At 37.6% G+C, this 22,221-nt stretch overlaps 1 protein-coding gene across 2 annotated transcripts in view; it reads right to left on the minus strand.

Moving 5' to 3' along the window:
- The window catches only part of Hil (peptidase hillarin), a 228,913-nt gene that overhangs the window by 18,598 nt on the left and 188,094 nt on the right, over window positions 1–22,221 (minus strand). For both annotated transcript variants that reach the window (XM_090407998.1, XM_090407999.1), the window contains exons 3-5: window positions 18,971–19,255; window positions 5,397–5,549; window positions 4,572–4,654 (exon numbers count right to left, since the gene is read on the minus strand). In XM_090407998.1, coding sequence (XP_090264124.1) covers window positions 4,572–4,654; window positions 5,397–5,549; window positions 18,971–19,255 — 521 coding nt within the window. The remainder of the gene's footprint in view (window positions 1–4,571; window positions 4,655–5,396; window positions 5,550–18,970; window positions 19,256–22,221) is intronic.

A 22,221-nucleotide genomic window follows, 5' to 3' on the forward strand; every position in this document is an offset into this window, starting at 1 on the left:
AAATGCCTTTAGCTTCCCAAAACATCGATGCCATGACCTGTCCTGCTGATGGAACTGACTTTGTCTTCTTTGGTGCTGGACAACCAGCGTCTGTCCATTGTTTTGACTGCTGTTTGGATTCTGGCATGTAATGGTGAATCTAAATCTCATGCATAGTAATAAATCGATGCACAAAATCAGTTTTATTCTTGTTAAAATGCTCCAAGCGCTGTTCATAGATTTTCATGTGAGTGCATTTTTGATCTGCTGTGAGTAAGTGGCACCCATCTTGAGCAAAGCCTTTTCATTTGCAATTCTTCATGCAAAATATATCCTACACATTCTTTTGAAATGCCTATAGTCTCAGCAATTTCACACACTTTGACTCGCAGGTCATCCAATACCATATCATGCACTTGATCAATGATTTCTGGTGTTGTTACACTTTTTGGACATCCTTCACGTGGATCATTTTCAAGGCTGGTACGGCCACATTTAAACTTGGCAGCTATTTTTTAATTGTCAGAAATGAAGGAGAAGAGTGCCCATAAACTTTTATGAACTTCAAATGAATTTCTTTTGGTGTTAAACTAGAATTTTATAACTTCACGATACTCAATTTTATCCATTTCCATATGTGTGTGTGTTTCCCTTTAATTATTATTCTTACCAGGGCATCTCCATGGAATCCAAAGACTCATTGCGAGCAGTCCACAACATCTGAACAAACTCCCATTATATGTATATTATAATGATCCATGTTGTTCAAGATAGGATGCGTGAGGAGTGTTTGCCAGGAGGAACAATAGAAAGGGTGGCTATGGCAATTAAGAGAGGTGAATGAGATGATTGTGATGGTAGGAACGAATGACTTGAGTGGTAATGTAAGTCGGGCAGTGAGAGATATGAGGTTTTAGCTTGAGTCTGTACGGAAGAAGATAGAGAGAGGAAAAATAGTGTGTGTGTGTTGCCTAGGTATGATAATGATGAGCTGAGCAGAAGAGCGGTGATATTGAATCGCATAATAGCAAGAATGTGTGACAAGAGAGGACTGGTATATGTGGATGCTTGGAGTGCGTTTGAGGAAAGAGAGGAATTGTATGCGAGAGACTGTTTACATTTGAATGAGGAAGGACGTAGGCATCTGGAGAGATTGCTGTTCTGAAAGAGTCAGTGTGTCCCAGGGAGGATGGATAGCAGGGGTGGCCTCTTGTGGGAATGGATACTTGGGAGAAGGGAGATGATGTCAGGTAACACTGAGCCCAGTGGAGTCTAGAAGGGATAATGCTGGGTATAGAAACAATGGCATTTATATGCTTTATACTAATGCCAGGAGTATCCAGAATAAGGGAGAGGAATTGGTGGCGCAGATAGCATCAGCCTGGCCAAAAATTATTGGGATCACTGAGACGTGGTTGACAGAAGGGGATATAATAACAGGAATAGAAGTCGCTGGGTATAGCATTTTTCGTCAGGATAGGAGGGGAAAGCGTGGTGGTGGGGTACTGCTTATGATAAGTGATGGCCTATGTCCTCTAAGAGTGGAGGCTTTGGAAGGAAGTGAGACAAATGATTTTGAGAGCATATGGTGTGAGGTAGAGGTAGGCAAGACAGGATATTTAGTGGGGTGTTGCTACAGACCCAGGAGCACGGAGGATGGGGACCAGGAGATGTTCAGACAGCTAAGTTTGGCAAGTGCAAGAAGAATGATTGTTATGGGAGATTTTAACTACAGTAGTATAAAGTGGAGAGAGGAAGATGCATGTAGCAATAGTGGAATGGAATTTCTAGAATCTTGAGGGACAAATGTCTTAGGCAACATGTAACAGAGGGAACAAGAGGTTCAAGAGTTTTAGATTTGGTTATAGCATCAGAAGAGTTGATAATAACTGAGATGACATCTCTCCCACCAGTTGGAGAGAGTGACCATATGGTTTTGACTTGGAATATGACTAGACATGCAGGAGTATCAAAGAGACGGGAACTTATGTGGAATTATAATGCAGGTGATTATAATAGTCTTAGACGTCAACTTCGGGAAGTTTCATAGAGGGAGGAATTGGAAGGCCGGGATATCGTTAGTGCATGGGAAATTGTGAAAGAATATTTGTTAGCAGCAATGGTAAGTTGTATACCACGAGTGAAGAAGAGGACACAATTTGGAGTAAAGTGGATGACAAACAATATTAAACAGGAATTGCATGTGAAAAAGAGGCTATGGAAGAGATATAAGGGGACAGGTGAAGAGAGGATGCGTGAAGAATATAAGACACAGGCCAGAAGAGTGACTAGTGTGGTAAGGAAAGCGAAACTGGAATATGAGAGGAGATTGGCCCTAAGATCCAAAGAAAATCCTAGGGAATTTTTTAGCTATGTGGCCAGTAGGAGGAGAAATGACTGTGGAAGAATAATATTGTGGGATAAAAATGGGAATAGAGTGACTGATGCAGAGGACATAGTGGAATTGTTCAATGACCACTTTATTGGAGTATTTCATCCTGGAGGAGTCAGTTTTAATGCTAGAGGGATAGGGCAGGTTCAAGGTTTAGAGGTACAGGAGGAGAGTGTGCTTCAGATACTGAGAACTCGGGATGTCAATAAAGCTTTTGGACTGGATGGTATTTCACCACGAGTTTTGAGACAATGTGCTAGGGAACTGACAGTGCCTTTAACCTGGCTTTTCAATGAAAGTCTGGCTTCGGCAAAGGTGCCCAGGGAATGGAAGGAAGGTAAGATAGTGCCATTGCATAAGGGTGGTAACAGACTGGAAGTGTCTAATTATAGGCCAATGTGTGTGTCATAGTTAAGATCTTGGAGAAAGTAGTGAGGGACCATATACAGCATTGGGAAGATGAGGATAATGTTATCTGTGAGAGTCAACATGGATTTGTGAAAGGGTGCTCTTGTTTGAGCAATATGCTAGCCTTTTATAATAAAGTTACAAGAACATTAGATGAGGGAAAGGCATATACTGCAATTTTCTTAGACTTAGCAAAGGCATTTGACAGGGTGCCACATGATAAGCTGATATTTAAGTTGCAGCACATGGGTCTGGATGTCAGATTGGTCAACTGGATTCAGGATTGGCTGTCTGATAGGTATCAGAGAGTTGTGTATGGTGGAACAGTTTCAAGGAGGTAGAAGGTTACAGGTGGGGTCCCACAGGGCTCAGTACTAGGACCTATATTGTTTAACCTTTATATCAATGACATTGCCAGTGGATTGCAAGGGGATATTCAGTTGTTTGCAGATGATGCGAAGCTGGGAAGGATTATTAGTAATAGTGCAGATGTGGTAGCCCTGCAAGAGGATTTGAATAAGCTAGATAGATGGGCAAATGAATGGGAATGTCAGTTTAATGCAGCAAAATGTAAGGTCTTGAGGTTTGGGAAACATCGATGTGATGCTGCATACTCTATGGGGGGGAGTTATACTGGAGGAAGTTGGGGAGACAAGAGATCTGGGGTTGATGATTGATAGAAACCTGAAGTTTAGGGGACATAGTGCAAAGGTGGTGAAGGTAACACAGAGGATTGCTGCAATTATGAGAAGGACACTGACCTGCAGAGATAAGAGGGTTATCATTCCGTTGTATAAGTCTCTGATCAGACCACACTTGGATTATTGTTCTCAGATTTGGTCCCCAGGATTTGAAGGGGATAAATTAACTGTGGAAAAGATACAAAGACAGATGACAAAGATGGTCTCAGGACTGTACAAGGATAGTTATGAGAATCGGCTGAGGGAATGTGGACTGCAGAGTTTGGCAGATAGAAGAAAGAGAGGTGATATGATTGAGACTTTTAAACTGTTGAGAGGTGGTTACAGGGTTGACACTGGGGAGTTCTTTCACTTGGTTGAACAGCGGGAAGGAGTGATGACAAGAGGCCATCCCTGGAAGTTACGAAAGGAAACTGTGAGCAAGAGGGTGAGGAGTGGTTTCTTTGCATGGAGGGTGGTTGAGCCGTGGAATGCATTGCCTGATAGAGTGGCGAGGGCAAGAACGGTCAATGAGTTTAAGGTGTGGTATGATAGATTTTGTGTTTCTTAGGGGGAAACTCCCCTCGATGAGTCTTGACAGACTTTATGTTCTTAGGAAGGATCTCCCACGATGAGTCTTTTGACTCCATGGAGGCCTGAATAATAATAATAATAATAAAAAAAATCACAATCTGCAGAAATGAGCATTGAGGTCTAATTTCAACTCCCTTTCCAATCATTTGTTCAGACATCATTTTAATTTGCCACTGCTATGAAAAGTAATGTTAAAACAGCACAGATAAAAACAGAGTTTGATTCATTCTTTTTACAATGATATACAAAGCTGATTGATATGCTAATATTGTTTTTAAGTAGTACAAAAGCAAGAACATTATATGAAACTTTCAGTATTTGAAAGATCTCCTATTAGTAATCAAAGGAAACTTTGTGTTTGCAGAATTTCAGAGTTTATTTCCAGTTTTTTCATAGTCATCATTCAAAAATGCTCAATGAATTATATAAAGTCTGATTAGTCTCTAGTAGCAGTTCAGTATTAAATTATAACAACATACATCATTTTAACTGATTTAATTATGAGTTGTTTCAATTACCTTGCTTTTTCAACATCTGTGAGGCAACTTCCTATTAATTGTCTTACGAGGTCTGTGAATGTTTGTTGATCACTCTGAGCCACCTATTGAAGAAATTGAAACATGCAAACAGTTTGAATAATGTAACACATTTCCAAACTTGCAGGCAGAATTTGAACAGAATTGTTGTTGTTTTTGTTCTTATTATAGTAATCTACAGTTTATCCGACCTTCAAAATAGCAATCCTTCAATCAACTGACCTTTGTATGTCAACTAACTTTTGGTAGAAAACCATGTAATTGCACTTCAATTATCCAACCTTTCAATTATCAGAACTTACTGTTCTGATAATTGAAGAGTAAGATAAACAGTAGATTGCTGTATTTTCCAAATCTTATTAAATTGTAATTGTTATAAAAGTTTTTTTTTTGTTGCTAATTCTAACACGGAAACTGCAGTAGGAAGATATTTAAGTTTGATTCTTAGTATGATTAGTATTTGTTCAAAAAAATTCAGCATTCAAGTTCAAAATAAAAATTATGAGATCAACAGTATTACAAAGAAAATTGCGATTATTTTTATAGCAGTTTAGTCAGGCAATAAAATATATCAACAGAAGTCCTTCTCTCTCTCTCTCTCTCTCTCTCTCTCTCTCTCTCTCTCAAAATGACACTTTCATTATTTTTTTTAAAGTTTCTGTTTTGAATATGTTTTGCTAATAGCCAGTTATAAATAAGATATAAACATTCAAATAATGACTATATAATTAATTATTTAACAAAGCTTGTTCATTATTAACTGTTTGTAAGGTATAATTCTTTATTTATAGCATTTCTTGAACTTACATTAATTGCTATTTGATCTAACTCCAGAAACACATTGGGATCACTGTAGATGTCCATTTTTGATATTAGTGGTGGACTTGGTGGTGGAGGGTGTGTTGGATATGGAATCATTTCTTCATTCAGATATCCATCTCTTTCAGCAATACTGAGATTCTGAAAATTAATAAGAACACATATAGTAGAAAGAAAAATGTAATATTTCCATTTGAACATAAATGGTTGACATAACTAAAAATTGATTTTTTGTTTTTTTTTTTAATCTTTTTTGCCATAGGCAAATATCCCATGCAGAAACAGCATCAACAAGCAACATATGACACATTTGCAACATTTACCTTCAGCTGGAAAGATATTATTATGGAGTCCAAGACTCATCATGGACAGTCCCTCTGTCATATATACAGCTTGTAAAATATACCTTAAATACACCCACATTACTTGCAGATGCCACACTCTCAGGTAATGCATTCCAGTCATTCACCACTATACATAAAAAATAAATAAAAAATTGCTTCACAATCCTTTGTTCATCCCCTCCTTACACAGCTTCTAGGGATGACCTCTTGTTCTCTCTTCATCTCCTGCCAGTCTGTGAAAAATGTCCTCAACATAGCATGTAATATCATATGATCCCTGCTTCTATCCACTAATCTGTGTAAATTATATCTTCTCAACATCTCTTCATCAGGCTCTGGAAACCATCTTAGTCAATTGCCTCTGGACCCTTTCCAATATCTCTTCACCCTTTTGAAAACCAGGTGACCAAATCTGTGCAGGGTAGTCTGTACATGGCTTAATCAAGCTGTATGCAATCAAATCACATTCTCTTTATGTTTGTAAGTCAGTGTCCTCTGCATAACTGCTAGAATTCATTGTGCTATTCTTACAATGTTAACAATATGTCCTCTACATTTTAGATTCATATCTATCATAACAAGCACATCACTTATTTTCTCCATCTCCTCCAATATATCCCAACCAAGGGTATGCTCTGCATCCCATCTTTGTTTTTCAAATTTTAAAACCTTACACTTTGCAATGTTGAACTGGTAATTCCACTACCATGTCTATTCACTCATTCCAATCATCCTCTTATAAAGACACACCATCTACTCCACTCCAACTGCAAACAACTGAATATCCCCATTCAAACTTTCCTCAATATAATTAGCATACAGGTTAACAACAATAGCCCTAAAACAGACACTTGAGACAAACTAGTGAATTGCTTCTTCTGGGATATTGCCCTTGCCCCACATACACAACTTGCTGATACCTATTATTATTATTATTACAGGCTACTCCATGGAGTCCTTAGACTCACCAAGGGAGACCTTAAATGTTATGCCAAGTACTAGCCAACATTTGCACAGTATCTATATATATATATACTTTGCTTTCAACTCATTCACAGTTATGGCACCCACAATAGACTCTGGCAACCTATTCCACTCATTCCCCATTCTCCAAGCAAAAAATCTAGTTCTAACATTTGCTAACTACACCCTTGTTCAGTTTCCAAAGATGGCCCTAGTTCTCCAAACCACCAGACCTGTTCTGAAAAATTTCCTTTCTGTTAATCTTGTAGAAACCTTTCAGTAATTTGTATGTCTCAATCATATTATTATTATTATTATTACCCAAGACCCCAAGAGTCAAAGACTCATCTGGGAGGTCCTTTTATCATACACACAGCTCATCATACCATGTTCTAAACACACTCAAATTCTCTGAAGACATCACACTCTCAGGCAAGGCATTCCCATCATTCACAACTCTGCATAAAAAAACGTGCTTCTCATTCCCCTACTCACACCCTCTTTATACAGTTTCCAGGGATAACCTCTGGTTCTCCCTGATCTCTCACTATTTTCTGTAGAACCTCTCCAGCATTGATTCTATAACAACCCCTTAATAACTTGTAAGTCTCTATCATATCCTCCCCCCTCTTCCTCCTGTTCACCAAACTTTCCTCATACTCGACATTCCAGAGGTTAGAAAAACTACCTTAGTCAGTTGCCTCTGGACCCTTTCCAACATCTCTTCATCCTTCTGAAAGCCAGGTGACCAAATCTGGGCACAATAGTCCATGTGTGGCCTAATCAAAGCCCTTATACAATGCAACAAGAATCTGATTACTTCTATAAGTGAGCATCCTCCGCATCATTTCCAGAACCCTTTGTGTTGTCTTCACAATTTTGGCAATGTGTCCCCTAAATTTCAGATCCTTATCCACTATCACCCTCCAGATCTCTTATTTCCTACACCTCTGAAAATATATCCTCACTAAGCATAAATTCTGCATCCCATCTTTGTTTTCCAAATTTTAAAACCTTATATTTTGCAACATTGAACTCACATCCTCATTCCTGTGCCCAATTACACAATTTATTCAAGTCTTCTTGTAAGGCTACAACATCTTCTCTACTCTTCATGGTTCTTCCCAACTTTGCATCATCTGTAAACAACTGAATATCTCCATCCAAATCTTCACCAATATCATTAATATACCAGTTAAACAGTAATGGCCCTAAAACAGACCCCTGAGGCACACCACTAGTGACTTTCCTTTTCCTGGATATCACTTCCCCATACACAATTTGTTGATACCTATCACATAGCCAGTCTCCATCTAATATCTAACCCCATCCACTCTAGTTTGACTATCAACTTATCATGCAGTAATCTATCAAAAGCCTTTGCAAAATCTAAGTATATACTAAGTATATATACTTGGTAAATCTAAGTAAATAAATTAAGTAAATCTAAGTATATATTACTGTATATCCTTCTCTTCTGTCCAAGGAAGCTATCACCTTATTGTAATAAGTAAGTAGATTACTAAAACATGACCTCCCTTTAGCAAATCCATGCTGTCCATCAAAGATAATACCATTGTTGTCAACCCAATTCTGGATACTAGTTCTCACAAACTTCTCCAACAACTTAACTACATCACCTGACACACAGATAGGCCGATAGTTTGGTGCTTGAGTTCTGTCACCTCCTTTATGAGGTGGCACAATCTTTCCCTCTTTCCACTCCTTAGGAACTTAACCCAGTGTAAGACTCATGTGAAAAAAATATGTCAAGGCCGGTGTCAACTCCCTGGCACATTTCTTCAGAATACGTGTTGATATAATATCAAGACCCACAAAGGCTTATTTACATCTAGTTTGCTCAACTCCCCATACACCTCTTGCTCACCTACAGTCAGTCTCTCCTCCCCCAACATCAACTGCTCTCAATCTCTCCATGAAGTCACATTCACAAGATTGAAAGATCTTTATGAACTGCTTATTAATTATCTCAACCACAACTTCTGCAACAGCTGTCTCTTTATACCATTTTCTCCAATCAATGTCATCCTTCCATAATTATTCTTTCTTTTGCTGGTTACATATCTAAAGAACTCCTTAGGATTTTTTTTGGCTTCCTTAGCTAACTGCTGTTCATACCTCACTTTAGCTACCCTCACAACCAAGTCACCTGCCTTGCCTGGTCTTTGTAGTCCTCATGGAATTGGTTATTTCCACTTCTCTTATGCTGCCTCCATAATGCCCTTTTTCTCTGTATCACATGCTTAATCTCTTTATTCATCCATTTCACACCTACCTTATTTAACCTTTTCACCATTGGAATATATTTAAACATTGCATCTACTAGATAGTTTTTGAAATTCTCCCAAGCTGCATTGATCTCTTATCCATCTAACTCCTCAGTCCATGGTACATCTGCATGCTGTCTCCTGAGCTCTTCATAATCACCCCCCCCCCTTGTGGTTCCACATATACCCTTTTCTTACAGAGGTCCTCACACTGTTAGCAACCACCCAATTAATCACCTCATGGTCACTTTCACCAATTGATGGGTGATTTGACACCTCATTTATGATTACATCCTCTGTAATCATAAATGAGGTCATTTGGTCATCTCTCTAATGAGATTACCAAATCCAAGACCCTCAATCCTTGTGTGCCCTCTGCTACATACTGTCTGAGGTAGTTATCCCTCAAAAACTCAAGAAAACTCATTTTCTTTACTTCCAGTTGCTATCTCATCATTCCAGTCTATATTGCCATAATTAAAATCACCCATAATGATCACTCTTTTCTTATTTGCTTGACTAATTTGATTATACATTTCATAGTCACTACCATCCACGTTACCTGGTCTATTACAACATCCAACAAGTATTTCATTCAATTCGCATCTATCTCACACCATATGCCTCAAAGCCACAGGCACTATTTCCCTCTTGCATCTCTACTTTGTATGGACATAACTCTTTCTCTATCATCAATAGCACTCCTCCCCTCCCTTTTTACTCCTTCTATCCTCACGAAACACATCATACCTTTCCATCTCTATTCCTGTCAGGCAAGGCCAGTCCGAGAGTATCTGATACCCCTAGGTAAAGAAAATTATGCACCCCTATACACTGTCTCTCTCTATATATTTTTTCCCCTATCTATGTAGCAAAATCTGGCTCCCCGAAGTCTTAGCGCCCTAATGATAATGGTTCGCCTAATGATAAAACCAGCCATCCTCATCTAATCATGTCTCACTTATTCCAACAATTTTTGGGTGAACAGACTCAATTAGTGCAACCATTTTATCAGCCTTGTTTCTCACACTTCTAGCATTTGTATACAAACACAACAGCTCAATCCTGGATCTGCAGCTAGTTCCACTGATACCAATCATTCGATGTGATCTCTACATGCTCAACTGGGGCCCTTTCCCTTTCTGCTTATTCATTTTAGAACCCTCTTCAAATCCAACTTTTTCCTCGTGATCCCAGGTCATCCCATTCCTTTCCTTTCTACACATGCTCTCACATCCTCTTGGAGCATCTACCTTTCTCACGTTGTGTGTACCCTTGTCCACTCTGAGCCTCCCCGTTTCCATGTTCCTCTTGCATACCCAGTCCAGTGGCGGCCGGTGAAAATTTTAAGTGGAGGTGCTGCATATACAACAAAAAAAAAAAAAAAAAATTCTTATCAGTAACCAATTTATTAATAAATAAATTTACATATTAAAAATTGCTTTATTAAAAATATTTCATCCTCACCACAAACAAACACCAATAATAAAAGTTTCGTATCAATAGCAATGACAAGTGCAAACAAATATCGGCGTTAGATCGCAGTGCATTTGTTTCGTATAACAATAATTGAAAAAATATAATTATTTTCATATTTTCAACAGTGACACTCGTCATAATTCAGCCTTGTATCTATAATAAATAAATAATTACATGTTATTTTAACAAAATAAAATAAGATTTACAAAAAATAGGTCCCCATGCACATGCACCAATAATAAATATTTCATATCTCACAGAAATAACGTGTGTAAGGATACTAAAAATACACTGCCATTTGGCAGCGTCTGAATGATGTAATGTGCAATGGCAAGCGTCAATGAATATCAGGCGTGTTGTGGTTAAGTTATTATTATTATTATTCAGGCCTCCATGGAGTCAAAAGAGTTTTTAGGAAGGACGTGGGAGGTCCTTCCTAAGAACATAAAGTCTGTCAAGATTCATCAAGGGGAGCTCCCCCCTTAAGAAACACAAAGTCTATCATACCACTCCTTAAACTCATTGACCGTTCTCGCTCTCACCACTCCATCAGGCAATGCATCCCACGGTTCAACCTCCCTGAATGCAAAGAAACCACTCCTCACCCTCTTGCTCACAGTTTGCATTCGTAACTTCCAAGGATGGCCTCTTGTCATCACTCCTTCCCGCTGTTCAACCAAGTGAAAGAACTCCCCAGTGTCAACCCTGTAACCACCTCTCAACAGTTTAAAAGTCTCAATCATATCACCTCTCCTTCTTCTATCCACCAAACTCTGCAGTCCACATTCCCTCAGCTGATCCTCATAACTATCCTTGTACAGTCCTGAAACCATCTTTGTCATCCATCTTTGTATCCTTCCCACAGTTAATTTATCCCCTTCAAATCCTGGGGACCAAATCTGAGAACAATAGTCCAAGTGTGGTCTGATCAGAGACTTATACAACAGAATGATAACCCATTTTTCTCTACAGGTCAGTGTCCTTCTCATAATTGCAGCAATCCTCTGTGTTACCTTCACCACCTTTGCAATATGTCCCCTAAACTTCAGGTTTCTATCAATCATCAACCCCAGATCTCTTGTCTCCCCTACTTCCTCCAGTATAACTCCTGCCATAGAGAATGCAGCATCACATCGATGTTTCCAAAACCTCAAGACCTTACATTTTGCTGCATTAAACTGACATCCCTATTCATTTGCCCATCTATCTAGCTTATTCAAATCCTCTTGCAGGGCTACCACATCTGCACTATTACTAATAATCCTTCCCAGCTTTGCATTATCTGCAAACAACTGAATATCCCCTTGCAATCCACTGGCAATGTCATTGATATAAAGGATAAACAATATAGGTCCTAGTACTGAGCCCTGTGGGACCCCACCTGTAACCTTCTACCTCCTTGAAACTGCTCCACCATACACAACTCTCTGATACCTATCAGACAGCCAATCCTGAATCCAGTTGACCAATCTAACATCCAGACCCATGCGCTGCAACTTAAATATCAGCTTATCATGTGGCACCCTGTCAAATGCCTTCGCTAAGTCTAAGAAAATTGCAGTATATGTCTTTCCCTCATCTAATATTCTTGTAACTTTATTATAAAAGGCTAGCATATTGCTAAAACAAGAGTGCCCTTTCACAAATTCATGTTGACTCTCACAGATAACATTACCCTCATCTGCCCAATGCTGTATACGGTCCCTCACTACTTTCTCCAAGATCTTAACAACTATGACACACAGATTGGCCTATAATTAGACACTTCCAGTCTGTTACCAGCCTTATGCAATGGCACTATCTTACCTTCCTTCCATTCCCTGGGCATCTTTCCCACAGCCAGACTTTCATTGAAAAACCAGGTTAAAGGCACTGTCAGTTCCCTCGTACATTCTCTCAAAACTCATGGTGAAATACCATCCAGTCCCAAAGCTTTACTGACATCCAGAGTTCTCAGTATCTGAAACACACTCTCCTCCTGTACCTCTAAACCTGTAAAGTTGTTGGAGAAGCTTGTGAGAACTAGGATCCAGGGTTGGGTTGACAACAATGGTATCATCTTTGATGGACAGCATGGATTTGCTAAAGGGAGGTCATGTTTTAGTAATCTACTTCTTATTATAATAAAATGACTGCTTCCTTGGACAAAGGAGAAGGATACACAGTGATTTAGCAAAAGCTTTTGATAAAGTACCTCATAATAAATTAATAGTCAAACTGGAGCGGATAGGGTTGGATATTAGATTGGTGTATTGGATTGGAGATTGGCTGTCTGATAGGTATCATCAAGTTGTGTACAGGGGAGCGATTTCGAGGAAAAGGAAAGTCACAAGCGGAGTGCTTCAGGGATCTGTTTTAGGGCCATTACTGTTTAACTTGTATGTTAATGATATAGGTGAAAATTTGGATGGAGATATTCAGTTGTTTTCAGATGATGCAAAGTTGTGACAAACCATGAAGAGTAGAGAAGATGTTGTGGCCTTACAAGAAGACTTGAATAAATTGTGTAATTGGGCACAGGAATGAGGATGTGAGTTCAATGTTGCAAAATATAAGGTTTTAAAATTTGGAAAACAAAGATGGGATGCAGAATTTATGCTTAGTGAGGATATATTTTCAGAGGTGGAGGAAATAAGAGATCTGGGTGGTGATAGTGGATAAGGATCTGAAATTTAGGGGACACATTGCCAAAATTGTGAAGACAACACAAAGAGTTCTGGAAACGATGCAGAGGATGCTCATTTATAGAAGTAGTTAGATTCTTGTTCCATTGTATTTGATTAGGCCACACGTAGACTATTGTGCCCAGATTTGGTCACCTGGTTTTCAGAAGGATGAAGAGATGTTGGAAAGGGTCCAGAGGCAACTGACTAAGGTAGTTTCTAACCTCTGGAATGTCGAGTATGAGGAAAGTTTGCATAGATGCAATTTGCAGAGTTTGGTGGACAGGAGGAAGAGGGGGGAGATATGATAGAGACTTGCAAGTTATTAAGGGGTTGTTATAGAATCAATGCTGGAGAGGTTCTACAGAAAACAGTGAGAGATCAGGGAGAACCAGAGGTTATCCCTGGAAACTGTATAAAGAAGGTGTGAGTAGGGGAGTGAGAGGCAGGTTTTTTCGTGCAGAGTTGTAAATGATTGGAATGCCTTGCCTGAGAGTGTGGTGTCTGCAGGGAGTTTGAATGTGTTCAAAGCACAGTATGATGAGCTGTGTGTGTGATAAAAGGATCTCCCAGATGAGTCTTTGACTCCATGAGATCTTTGGTAGTAGTAATAATAATAATAATAAATATATCTCACAGAAATAACATGCGTAAGGATACTAAAAATACACTGCCATTTGGGCAGTGTTTGAATGACATAACATGCAATGACACGCGGAAACGAATATCGGTGTTAGATCACAGTGCATTTGTTTCATAATCTAAAGCGTTAATCGAACAATTCCAGTTATTAACTATTCAATCAATGTCAAACATAAGCTGTAACCTTTAACATGTCATATTGCATTTATATATTGTTGTAAACATTATTATTATTTATAAACAGAATTTAAATTTTTCATTTTTTCCTTGGGGGTGCTGCAGTTTTCGCAGTGCTTATGTACGGGCCGCCACTGACCCAGTCTCCCATTTTCCATACTCATGCCACTCACTTCCTCATTCATAACCACCTCTTCAATCTCTTCTGTCTTACTCTCCTGCTCTTCCACATCACTTCCTACTTGATCTGATTTATTCTCTGTACTCACTTCTCTACCTTTCAGCAGCAGTCTCTCCAAGAAACTCACACCATAACCACTCAAATGCAGTCCATCTCTCTTATATAGTTCACTTTGTCCTTCAAATTCATTCCACATATTAACAAACTGTACTCCCCTCTTCTCTCACATTTCAGCCAATATATCATTCTTATAATCTCTGCCTCATCTCGCCACAGTCATACCTAGGCAACATGCTTTCTACCCTTCCTGTCGCACTATTCTCTTTTATCCATCTAAGCAGCCTGATATCCATTCTGACATGGCCTTTGGCTGCTGTCAAGTCATTCGTACCTATTAAAACCATCAACTGCTTTGTTTGCTCCCTTCTCATATCCAATGCCTCAATCACTCTACTCATTAAAATGAGTAGAAAACATACTTGTGCATCCTCTCATCCAGCACACCTTTAATAATGGAGTCACCATACAAAGCCACTTGCTCATCTTTTGTACTTACATGAGTTATTTTAATCGTTTTCACCCAAATTTTCTTAATCTCACTCCATATCCATTTCATCTCTTGCCTCATCCAATGCAATTCAACTTTCGAATCACGCATCACATTCTCTCTATCATTCAATCTTTCTAAATTTTGAACTCTCGACCTCTGCTTTACACTTTCATTCTCAGTCATACTTTTCAGTTTCCGTACTTTCATTCTCAGTCATACTTTTCAGTTTCCGTACTTTCAGTCCATGCATCCAACTTTCACTATCATTCATTCTTTCAATAAATATCACCCCTTTTCCGCCTGTCGACCAATTTCTGTAACCCCCAAATCTTTAACCTGTTCTTGTAATGTTCATTCCATAGATCTGCTACCATCTTGGTCACTCATCTCTGGATTTTCACCCCCCTCTTACCTATGAGACAGCCAATCTCCAATCTGATGCATAATCTAATATCCACTTTATGCATTCTGATTTAGTTACCAACTTATAATGTGGCAATGATTCAAAAGCCTTTATACAATCTAAGTATAATAAAGGGCATACATCTCCCTTGTCCAAGGCACCTTATTGTAATGAGGAAGCAGATTACTAAAACATGGCCTCTCTTTAGCAAATTTGTGCTGTTTGTTAAACAGAATACCACTATTGTCAACCCAATTATGGATCCTGGTTCTCACGAACATCTCCAATATTTCAACCACAAAACTTGACACACAGATTGGCCTATAATTTGAAGCTTGAGTTCTATCACCTCCCTTATGAAGCAGCATGATCTTGTCTTCCTTCTGCTCCTTTGGAACTTGACCCAGTGTACCCAGTGTAAGACTCATATTAAACAAGTATGGCAAGACAGGTGTCAACTCCCTGGCACATCCCCTCAAAACACAAGCCCCATAGCATTATTAACATCAAGTTTACTCAATTTCCCATATAACTCTTGTTAACTCACAGTCAGTCTCTCCTCCTCTCCTCCCACTGATCTCAAACTCAGTATGATGTCACATCTCCCTTCTGTTTCCTCTGCATCCCAAGCCATCCGATTCCTTCCTTGTCTACTCATACATTCACTTCCTCTCTGGGCATAGTTTTTTGCACTGTGTTTTCCTGTCTACCCTAGGTCTATCCACTCAACTCAATAAATCCTCATTGTTTGTCTTGCACATACATTCTCTCAATGAACTATATCCTCTAATCAGCAGAAACCTCCACAGCAGCTATTCTTTTACCATTTTCTTCAATCATTATAATTTTTCCATAATCATTCCTTTTTCTGCTGGTTACATATCAAAAGAACTTCCTGGAGTTTCTAGTTGTTGTTTTTTTTTTGTTAGCTAACTGCTGCTCATAATGCACTTTTGCTACACTTACCAACCAAGTCACCCTCCATGCCTGTTCTTTCTACTCCTCATGGAATTGATCATTACCAATCATCTTTTGTTGCCTCCATCATGCCTTCTTCCTCTGTATTGCATGCTTAATTTCTGTATTTAGCATTTCACACCTACCTTATTTAACCTTCTGACCCTCAGAATACATTTAGACATTGCTTCTACTAGATAATTCTTGAATGGTACCCAAATAGATCTCTGATCTCCTTTCCATGCAACTCAATAAATCCACCCAGGTAATAACTTCATAGTCGCTCTCATCCACTGAAGGGAGATTTGTTACTTCATTTGTAATGAGAACCTTTGATGAGCTGTTCAAATCCAAGACCCTCAGTCCTCGTGCATCACATACTGTCTGAAGCAGTTGCCCCCCCCCCAAAAAAAAAACCTCAAGAAATTTATTTTCTTTGCTTTCAAATGCTATCTCGTCATTCCAGTCCATATTGCTGCATTTAAAACCACACATAATGATCATATTTTTTCCGTTTCCTTTGATCACTATCCTCCGCAATCCAACTGAGTATTTCATTCTATTCATCTCTACCTCACACCGTACTGCCTCAAAACAACTGCCAATTTTTTCCCTTGCATCTCTACTTTGCCTGGGCATATCTCCTTTTCTATCATCACCAGTAATCCATCTAACTTTTTACCTTTTCTATCTTCATGAAAAATATCATACCCTTCCATAATAGAGTTGGTTGTCTGATTGTCTAACATAATGCCTAACTGAGAAGTTGGAGATAAAATTTAGTATTTGGCATCATTATCTTATTGAGTTCCTTCCATATTAGTTCTGTAGAATGTAAGCTGTCTACCTATACTTATATTATTGAAACTTTCTGTCAGTCTCTTTTCTAAATGTGCAGTGAGAATTTTAAAACAGGAACCATTGCACAGGCACATCCTGAGGGAAGTGGTAAATTAGTCTCACTTATATTCCAAGTATCATTATGCAACTAATGATTATATTAATATGTAATAATATATGTAATAATTGTATAGAGTGACATCAAAGATCCTGTTTCTGCATTCCTGCTCCACATGTTGTGTAGATATATTATTATTATTATTATTATTATCCCAAGACCCCATGAAGTCAAAGACTCATCTACGAGGTCCTTTTGTCATATACACAGCTCATCATACCATGTCTTAAACACACTCAAATTCTCTGCAGACACCACACTCCCAGGCAAGGCATTCCAATCATTCACAACTCTGCATGCAAAAAACCTGCCTCCTCTTCATCCTGTCCACCAGACTCTGCAAATTGCATCGCCTCAATCTTTCCTCATACTCAACATTCCAGAGGTCAGAAACTACCTTAGTCAGTCGCCTTTGGACCCTTTGTAACATCTCTTCATTCTTTTGAAAACCAAGTGGCCAAACCTGTGCACAGCAGTCCATGTGTGGCCTAATCAAAGCCTTATACAATGGAACAAGAATCTCCTTACATCTACAAGTCAGTGTCCTCTGCATCATTCCAAGAATTATTTGTGTTGTCCTCAAAATTTTGGCAATGTGTCCCCTAAATTTCATATCCTTATTCACTATCACCCTAAGATCTCTTATTTCCTCCACCTCCAACAATATATTCCCACCAAGCATAAATTATACATCCCATCTTTGTTTCCCGAATTTTAAAACTTTACATTTTGCAACATTGAACTCGCATTCCCATTTCCGTGCCCATTCACTCAATTTATTCGAGTCTTCTTGTAAGGCTGCAACATCTTCTCTTCTCTTCATAGTTCATCCCAACTTTGCATCATCTGCAAACAACTGAAATATATTTTAGCACTATTTTCTCATGATGTTAATGTTCTATATTTTGGAACAGGAAATAGCAATAAAACATCTTAAGGCTATTTAGTGCTATTTATCTTATGCTAGTAGGTTATTGTTGACAAAATGAACTTAAGATTTTTTAATACTGATATTTGTATTTCAATCCAATCATATTAATATGTCGCTCACTGTATTAAAAATAATAACCTTGAGAACTCCTGAATTGTTGTTTACAATATACAGGGAACAAAAACTGGCAGCACAGACTTTTTTAGAAAATGCATAATGAAAAAAGTCTTGTTTAAGACTTTTCTATGTGAATAAGATTAATAAAATTTTGCATGTAAATCATTACTAAATTTATTGACATTGAAGTATTTAGATAAATTTGGCAGTTTATCAAACATATCAATATCTAAATTGGACAGTAATTAAATTGAAATTGGTCAATTTAACATCTGCAAGCGTGATCCTGTCTTCATTGTGGGAGTCCACATCGAACTGAACTTATGATATTTGAAAGGAGAAAAAACAAGCTGAAGGGTGATCTTCAGAATAGAGCTAAAAGAGCGCTGCCTGTTCCCTTTGGGAATAAAATATTTGAGACAATTTATTATTTCCTTTTTTCCGACTATGCATAATATGATGGTCTGGTGTTTATTTGCATTTTACTAAATTTACAGAGTGAATTTATAACTCATAAAAATTATGCGTTTAATTATGAATACTAGTTTCGATTGGAGCAAATATAACAATTTGAAAAAGTCTCTGTAATCCTAAGGAAATCGTGTTTGTTTTCATAATGCCAGACCACAAGAAGATTGGCCATTATAGATTCAATTCTTAGAAGTGACTAGAAGAATTTGTCGATCTTCCCTAAAAATAGTCTTGAGCTCAGCAGTGAAAAATAAAGGATGGAGACCAGCAGCTCACATATCTTCAGAAAGTTAGGGACAAGGAGGTTCTCCCTTTGGGGAATAAACGGACTTTGAACGATTTTTTATGTTTATAACAGTATGATAATACTGATAACTAATGAAACAATGAAATATTTTTCACTAAATAAAGAAAATATAGGATTTAAATTCCTCTTACTTTTGCAAATTCGTGCCGCTTCTCGTTGATTAGATTCAACATTTCTTTGCTGTGTTTTTCGACCAGATCAGCAGTAGCTGCACGTTCTTGTTCAAGTAATTTTCGCGTGAGAGATTCTTTTTTCCTATCCAGCTTTATTGTCATGTTTTTCTCTAAGTCATCCTTCTCCTTCTGATGACGCAAAGTAAGTGCTTTTTCTTCTTCATTAGAAATTTTTCTTTTCTTCATTCTTATTTCGTACTGGAACCGACTAGTGAGTTTTTCTAGTTCCTTCTCCCACTCTTCCTGTATTAAGAAAAATGATATAGAGAAATATTAGAAAGCACAGATTAGTTAACATATAGCTTACCGATTATTTTATATGTAGTTTCTATTATAATATATTGAACCCATGCAGTTTATATGGCAACATTATAGAGTCTCCCGCGATGAGTCTTTTGACTCCATGGAGACACCATTATAATAATAATAATAATAATAATAATAATAAAATATAGCAAGATACCATAGCACATTTATACACTAATGAAGTATTTACGTAAATAATGAAACATACCTGAATGGCCAGTATTCATAATCCACCATTTTTTTTTTTTTCAGAGACTGCATCACATGTCTGTTTCAGCCTTTATAAAACAGGTATGAAATCATACTGAGGCGGTATGAATGTGTGTGCGTGAGAGAGAGTTTACGTTTTCGCGTTTCATTCTTACAAAACGTGAGATATGAGATCTAAATGCAACGTTACATGACAGAACACGAAGGACTGCTACCATATTGTCATTGTTCTTAAATCCAATCAGCGGATTGTCTGAGAAATAATGTTTAGCTAGACAAGATATTATTAACTGAGGATTATTTTTGTGATTCGTGCAGGAGATGAAAATGTAGAACATTTTCTCAAGGCGCATATTACTTTTTTAAAACATTCATTAAACAGCACCAATTGCAAAATTTTTCAACGTTGGTCAATAGTTGGCCAACGTTGAAAAATGCATCAATTCCGTTGGTTATTTTGAACAGCGGTGAATATTTTTATTATTCTATTGACTTTTTTTTTTTTTTTTTTTGTGGGGGGATTGTAAGGCTAAACTAATGCTGTAGACCACAATGTCTCCTATTGCGATGATGACTGCACAAGAGAAAAATGATGTTAAACCATTTTTTCTTCTTCTCTAAAACCAGCTACCGATCATTAATTGGTTGTAATGTTTCATGAATTTTTCGCCACTGCCCATATTGACGTTTTCTTCAACATTAATGATGAACATTAATGACGAGCGTTTGAAAACAAGAAACAGAGTCTTGAAAATTGGAATTTGGAATGTGAGAGCATTATATAAACTAGGGAATTTTGATAACCTTATACAGGAAATGAAAAGACGTGATGGAAATTAGTGAAACAAGAAAACTAGAAAAAAAAGATGGCTTTACATTTGTATATTCTGGTGGAGAGAAGCATGAATATGGAGTGGGTTTCATGATTAAGAATGACATCTTTAAATCTGTAATGGAGCTGTGGCTCATAAATAAAAGAATAATACTTATTAAATTAGCCGCAAAGCCTTTTAACATAATTATCCGGGTTTATGCCCCTACGATGACTTATAATGATGAAGAAATAAAAGATTTTTATAATAACCTACAAAAATATATAGAATATGTAAATTCAAATGAGATACTCATAGTGATGGGTGACTTGAATGCAAAGGTTGGAGAAAGGGAAGAAAATCCAGTTGTTAGAAAATTTGGATTAGGCGAAAGAAATGAAAGAGGTGAGAGATTGATACAATTCTGCTTTCAAAACAACTTACGCATAATGAATACTTTCTTCATCATCATCATCATCATCATCTTCCTTATACCCTCTTTTACCTTGCGGTGTCGAGGGTCCATTGATCATCGGACCTCACTCCGTTTACAGGATAAGGTGGTCAGCCTTATGCCCCGGTGTATCCTATGGCCTGTAGTGTTGAGTTCTCAAGGCCAGTTTGCCTGCATTGCGGGATGAAAAACCCCAGAATAAACTGGGGAAAAAACCCTGCTGTCCACGCCCAAGACTGGCTAACTTGGCTATGGCTGAGGAAGATCCTTCAGCTCCTCACGTCACCGACGGGAATCGAACCTAGGACACTCCTTCCCCAGGCATATGGTTGCAAAGCGAATAGCCACTAGGCTAACCGCGCGGCTGAATACTTTCTTTCAACATCCAAAGCGCAGACTATATACTTGGACAAACCCAGATAACTATGAGAAACCAAATAGATTTCATAATGATAAATAATAGATACAAAAATAATATAACCAACATAAAAACATACCAGGTGCTGATATAGGTTCAGACCATAACCCTGTTTTGTCTACTTTAAAAATTAAACTAAAAAACATTTCTAAAAACTATCATACTGAAAGACTTGACAGCTCTGAATATACCTGACAATATAATGGAGTTTAACTCAAAAATTAGAAAAAAAATTAGATCATGTAGGATATAAAACAGAAGACAATGTACTTTGTAACACAGAGGAAATTGAAGATAGGTGGTCATATTTTAGAAGTGCAATATATGAGACAGCTAACGAGGTTAGTCCAAAAATTAAATACAATAAGAAAAAACCCTGGATGATTGAATCAATACTTATGAATGAAAGGCGAAAAAAAGAAAAGTACATAACAGTATAGAATACTCAGTAAAATTATAAAAAATAAATGCAGGAAGGCTAAAGACAAGTGGCTAAATGAAAAATGTAAAGAAATAGAGGAATTGGACAAGAAACACAATAGTAAAGAAATGCATAAGTCAATCCAAGCTCTGACAAATAAAAAGAAAATTTTCAACCATAGTCTTTGTATAAAATATCAAAATGAAAAAATGCTACTAGAGACACAAGATATAAAATAGATGGAAAGAATATGAAAAAGAACTGTTTAACTCTGATCGCACAGACACATTAGAGACACAAAATACTGATGGTGACACAATTACATATGAAGAAATAGAATACGCTCTAAGTCAAATGAAAACATGTAAAACACCAGGCCATGACCAGATCCCTATCGAATTGTTAAAGAAAGTAAATGAAAACACATTTAATGACCTAAACGTTATTTTTAATAACATCTATGATACAGGATACATCTCTGATGATCTACGGAAATGCATCTTTGTCTCTATTCGTAAAATTCCAAGAACTTTTGAATGTTCAGAATATAGACTAATAAGCTTAACAAGCCATGTTACAAAATTACTA

The sequence above is a fragment of the Typopeltis vanoorti genome, chromosome 18, assembly GCF_054136105.1.
Source record: "Typopeltis vanoorti isolate ZY-2024b chromosome 18, IOZ_Tvanoo_1.0, whole genome shotgun sequence".
Lineage (NCBI taxonomy): Eukaryota > Metazoa > Arthropoda > Arachnida > Uropygi > Thelyphonidae > Typopeltis > Typopeltis vanoorti.